A 6,186-nucleotide genomic window follows, 5' to 3' on the forward strand; every position below is an offset into this window, starting at 1 on the left:
ACATTACGACACAAGTTCAAGTGTCTTCTTCAGAAGTAGGCCTGCTTCCTAACAAACAAGACATTGAGAGCAGCAGCTTCGAGCACTTATCCAACCTGCTGAAGGCTGCTCTAATGCATCCTTCACTTGAGCATTCTTAAAAAAGCAAGAAAAAAACATTTAATCCACCAGCCCAGTGCAAAGTTAATTAATTGCCTTGATCACATTTCAGCCACGGAGTGAGGAGATTTCCTGGACTAGGACTGAAGAGCTGCCAAGAAAATACCAGATGGAAAATAACCAAGTACTTCCTTCTTCAGTAGGCTTTATTATATATAACACACATACAGTGCCTATAGAAAGTCTACACCCCCCTGAACATTTTTCATATTTTTCTGGGTCAGTACCTCAGAGTTTCATGCATCTAAATTAGAAATCGTCTTGTTTATACTCCACACTGCTTAGGGGAGGAAAACAACTTGGATTTTTTAATTATATATATAAAAATAAGTACTACAAAACTGAAATATCATAATTGGATAAGTCCCCACCCTCCAACCTATGTTGGGATAGGTCTCTACCAACGTTGCACACCTAGATTTGGCAATATCTGACTATTCTTCTTTACACAACTGTGGATATATATCACTCTCTCTCTCTCATTTAAACAATGGCTGAGGGGTTAACGGTTAGCGACAAACAGGAACATTAAACAACTGATGATTTTGGCTGCAAATGATCAGCTGTAACAAGATACAGGCAGTGGATCCTCATTCACTCTTGCCCTGCAGTAGCCAGAGAACAATGCACCTGGAAGATAAGTGTTCACGAAAGCACAGAGAGATCCCATGCTCAGGCACAAAACTATAAGCTGTTGAATCACAGAGTGCTTTAAAAAGTATTTTTTGGCTTCAGCTCACTGCAGGAGTGTGATCTAAGACTCGGAGACATACCGAGCTTCACAAGAACGAACACAGTCACGCAACGCAGGCACTGACGAGTGCCCGATGGCACAGCCCAAAAAAATTACATAACGCACAAACATCATTCTTTATTGGGTGGCAGAATAACCCATTCACCCGTTTGCAAGCTCTGCCCTTGTTTTCCAATTCTGTATTACAGCTCCTCTTTAGATGAGAAAAACGCAGATTTAAAAGGCTTTGCATGCTGGTTTGGATTGACCGCACTGTCCTAGTTGGTGACACCTTAGAGTGGATAGAGGTGTGTGTGTGTGTGTGTGTGTGTGTGTGTGTGAGAGAGAGAGTGTGGGGGGGGGTTAGACACAGAGGAGCTAAAGGAGATCAGACAGGAAATGGATTAACCTAGAATACATGAGAATTTGTCTTAATAAACAGTCTGGGCTGGGCTGAATTGTTTTTCCCATTTGTAAAAGAGGTAATTCTCCTACTTTTCCTGCTCCTGGTTTCCTAACACACAGCAAATGCATCCAATCCCAGCTGTTAATCCACTTATCTCCCGGTTCGCACGATAGACATTAACGTGCACGACTCCCTGGCAAGAACGATCAGGAGGGATTGGGTTTTTTTCCCCCCTGCATGCACCGGTCCTGTGAAAAAGAAATTAATCCAGCACAATAGCAGAGCACCCAAATTACTTGATCCAATATTCACAGGAGATGCACATTGACCTGGTTACAGATGACAGTCGGTGCCATTACCCAAATGGGGCTCTGCAAAGCCAGGCAAAACAGGTCATATCTGCGAACGCCTACACCCAACAAGACGCATTTCAAGGGATTCGCATCATCTTTTGGAAAACCATACAAATAAATTGAGTCTGTATCACGTCTAGCAGATTATTCTGACCCCCTTTTCCTGTTTACAGTTGAAATGAGAGTTATGAATGACTCTTTCAACATATAATTGGGTCGAGGATGGTTTTTAACCCTGCATGAGACATGGGTGGTGGGTATCTATTGCGATGCCCATCTGATGAAGATCATGCCACTCTACTGCCCTCTCAGCTGGCGACAGATGGACTAGTCACACAATAACTAAACCACAATCGGGGGAGATGGCAGAGACAGGCACATGCCAACCAAACACATTTCAAACATGACCTCAAAGAAGGGGGAATATTGACCAATCAGACCATCCAATGCATGGATGCATACAAGCTGTTCAGATGCAAATCCTTGCTTTGCACAGTCATTATAACCAACCCAATCGTGCAAACTTATAGGATGTAACACTCGGTGCGCGCCTATACAGTGCGCATTTATAATGACATGATTATATCACACACACAGAAAAAACTGCATCATGCAATGACATTAAAGATGCCCGTGAATAAGAGTGATATCCATGTCGTTCATAATACTAGCCCATCTTATTATAACTACCGATTACAGCGGATAAACGCTATTGGTCAGGCTGTATCTTTGACAGTGTGCTTATTCCAGTCACCTCATTTTATTGCACTATTCTTGAAGCCTCGCCAGGTTTAAAATACCCTTCAGGGGCAGCAACTGCAAGGCTTTAATAACATCTACAACAAATAGCCCTCTATCTGAAAGACCCGTGTGTATCTGCGCCCTTTGGGAGGGGAAACCATTGACTGGGGCTTCATCATATCGGTGGCAACATAATAATAATCACAATAATCATAATAATGACGTTGTGCAGCCGTGACCAGATCTTTTCATCCAATTAAACGAGCCCTGCGCTATGCATCCTGACAATCCATCAAATAAAGCCCGGTCCCCCCGTCTACACAGCAACCCGGCTGTCTATTTTTTATTTCGGATTGCAAATCGAGCATAATGTCGAAGCAGGTTTTGCAATCGGTATTATTATCTTAAAACCCACATCCTTACCCATATCCGAGGCGTCCATGCCACAGCTCACCCCGATCACGGTGTCCGTCTCCTCCGACGCCACGGCCCCGGAGAGCGGCTTGCCTTCCACGGCCGCGGCCGGACTCGCCGCTCCCTCCGCCGGCGACTCCATTCACACTCCCGGGCTGAAGAAGCAGAGCGAGCGGTCCAAATCAATTGGTAATAACGCGCCCAATCGCTCACCGTATTTTTAATTGGGATGTGGCTAACCGGAACATACGAGCGAACTGTAATGCTAATAATAAGGATTGGAGGAAAGATAAACCACCTGCTATTGTGCGGGTCTGGCTGTCCGCTGCGCCGCACACACAAGCGACCGCGCCGGCTGGGCTGCTGCTGCTTGTGCGCCTTTCACCCGACCCGTTCTGCACCGCGGCGCTCCGTGCGCTCTACGTCACACGTTCTTGGGTAGCAGGCTCTACGTCACCGAGCAGCTGCGTAATGAAACGCTGGCGTCATTTTATCTTTGCACAGATTACAAAAACTTGCAGAGCGTTGCGACGACTGTGTGTGTGTTCTTCGTATAGGCAGTTTAATTTATTCATTATTATTATTTATTTATGTATTTATTCCATTCCTAATCCAGGGCGACTTGTAGTGTACATATGAAACATTTCACAGCATTGCAAAGTGCAGTAATACAATCAGCACAATGTTCAAAAACGTTGGGGGTGCTTTGAGCTAAGCTGGGGGGTGTATTTAATAATATCAAACGACACTTTAATGTGATTATTAGAGACAACCAGATGATAAATAATAATGTAAAGGGTTATTATGGGCTTCCAATGCAAGTAAAAACAGTTCTGTCACATTCCCGCGGAGAGCAGTGTTTCATTAACGCAACTACCATTCATCACATTCAAACTGCAGCTAGGGGTGGACGGAGTGGAGGTTATAGAATTACACACATTGATTTTCTCTCTCTCCCTCCCTCTCTCACTCTCACTCTCTCTCTTCCTGCTGCTCGATAGTCAGGAAATGCCCTGTGTATCTGATATCTTTGGCACAGTGACAGATCCACACGGGAGAGCTCCCTGTTTGTAATTCCAGGATCAACCATCTCTGGTTGCAGGCAATAGCTGAAAGGTCTTCAAAACCCCTGACACTGAATAGACACTGGGAAGAAGAAGAAGAAAAGAAACGACAATATAAACTCTTGGAATAGAATGTTCTATGCCAACCTGAATTGGGGCAAGGATGAAAAAAAGTTAATGGAATAAGCTGCCTGATCGTGTGCTGGATATCTGAGTGTTGGTATTGTAAATGTGCTGAGCCAGTAATACAGTGTGCTTGCTGTCACTGCTGTCAGTCTGATCTCTGCTGTACTGTGAGTGGGGGACGGCCAAGACAAGAGAAGCTCTCCCTCGGGGTCCAACACCGTGATCTGCAACCCAACTAGGCCTAGGACTGCCTTTCAGCCCAAACCAACTAGCCTTGACGTTTCTTACAGATGCTCTCCTTCAGCCATCTGATTCGGGAACTGTATTTCCTCTGACTGACCCTGACTTTGGCTTAGACAGTGTCAAAATGTTTCAGTCTGAAGTCCAACGGCCTGGTCCTTGCCTTAGTTTTAGCATAAATAAGGTGCATGACCAGCGAACTAGATTCTGATGTGTAAAATGATTGGGTGATGGATGGAGCCGGAAGCTGTAAAGATTGGATTACAGATTCAGTGTAGCAATCTCGTTACACCGCTTTAGGGTCTCAAAAAATAGTTGATTCTAAGCCCTTTAATATAATTCCATTTAATACGTACGTCACATTTAATTGTCACCTCACAGTGTACACAGTTAACTGCTGTCAGCCTGTGTTGCCCCTAAATGTGTCTGTCAAAAGTCTTTCTGTTTGCTTTTGTTTGTTTTATACAGCAGGTGGCGCTGCTGCAGAACTTTTACTTGAGAAGAAAGATAAACTGCAAGAGCGATTACATTCGTGTTGTTGGAGACACCTGTAAAGAGTTTCCTTCTCTTGGCAAACAAACAAAATCCTAAATACTTTACTTCATCACCTGCTACAAGTGCTAGCCTTTCGCAACGGATTACAAAACATCACTCGTGACTGGAAAGTGACACTAGTAAGAATAAGCCCTGTGCTCGCACGCTGCACTCTGGGGAGGTAGTGTCGGCACACAGACACACACACTGACAAAATGCATACACAGAGACCAGTAGTGCAGTTGTAAAATATAAAGCAGATATACTATATGGGCCAAAGATGAACCTGCAACACTTTTTCCCCTACAACACGCCTGTGTTCACACTATGACACTCTTGTATTCCCTACAACACATCTGTGTCCCCTACAAAACCTGTGTCCCCTAGGACATGTCTGTGTCCCCAATTAAATACCTGTGTCCCCTACAATGCCCATGTCCCCTACAACACACTGCTGTCCCCTACGGTCCCCTATGACAAGCCTATGTCCCTTATGAGCTATGGTGCCTTATTGACTGATACACTTCAGGTGTTTGTTTGGGAGAGGTGAATGGGGATCAGTGAAGTTAATTGATATAATCAGTCACTAAAAAGGACACTGCATAAAAGGAGGAAGGGGAAATGATATTTGAGGGATGCAGTCAGGTGTGGAAACAGGTACATAAGTATAGCAGAGTTTGAAACAGAGCTGTTGCTGTGTGATACAATCTGACAAGATTACAGCGCTGTCTGTGAGTCACAGGCTGACTTGACTGTAAGTCTCCGAAAGCACTGTGTGGGGATAGAAGCAGATGGCATCACGAGTACATCCCGGGGGGCATTGGCAGAGAGATGGGGGCAGTCATAGGTAACGCTGCCAGGGAGCAAACTTAGCAAGAATTTGACTTAGTGTAAAGCGTTTCTTCCTCTCTCTCTCTCTATGCAGCTTTTAAATCGACTGAGTAATACTGTGTAAATTGTTATTTCTGACTGCGTTTCGCTCCGCTCACTGTATTCTGCCAGGGTGGAGGTCTGACACTGTATTTTCACTTCCTCCCTTATGCATAACAAGCTTTGTTTGGCAATATAATACATTTGAAATGCCTGAAAGTGATTTAAAATAAGCGTTATTGCATTTTCTTCTGATTGATGTGCCACAAAACAAAACAACTGAGTGTTTGTTTATATATATATATATATATATATATATATATATATATATATATACATAAAACAACTATTACAATAATAAATTAAATTAAATTAAACAAGAGAGGTCTTCTGCAGTTTTAGCCTGGCTGTCCACTTTTCTGAGGTTGTGCAGTTGTACTTGTGTTTTACACTAGAGGGCGCACATAATCGACTGCACTTTTAATAATGTACTATATATCACTATGGTGAAAATCAGATGATGTCGGCTTGCATTTACGATGCGAA

At 43.7% G+C, this 6,186-nt stretch overlaps 1 protein-coding gene across 3 annotated transcripts in view; it reads right to left on the reverse strand.

The window, feature by feature from the left end:
- The window catches only part of pip5k1ca (phosphatidylinositol-4-phosphate 5-kinase, type I, gamma a), a 45,912-nt gene extending 42,725 nt beyond the window's left edge, over positions 1 to 3,187 (reverse strand). For 2 of the 3 annotated variants that reach the window (XM_066695140.1, XM_066695141.1), the window contains exon 1: positions 2,816 to 3,187. In XM_066695140.1, the coding sequence (XP_066551237.1) occupies positions 2,816 to 2,948 (133 nt within the window). In that variant the 5' untranslated portion in view covers positions 2,949 to 3,187. The remainder of the gene's footprint in view (positions 1 to 2,815) is intronic. The other variant, XM_066695139.1, reaches the window with a different exon arrangement.
- Positions 3,188 to 6,186: the final 2,999 nt, after the last annotated feature.

The sequence above is a fragment of the Amia ocellicauda genome, chromosome 22 (assembly GCF_036373705.1).
Source record: "Amia ocellicauda isolate fAmiCal2 chromosome 22, fAmiCal2.hap1, whole genome shotgun sequence".
Lineage (NCBI taxonomy): Eukaryota > Metazoa > Chordata > Actinopteri > Amiiformes > Amiidae > Amia > Amia ocellicauda.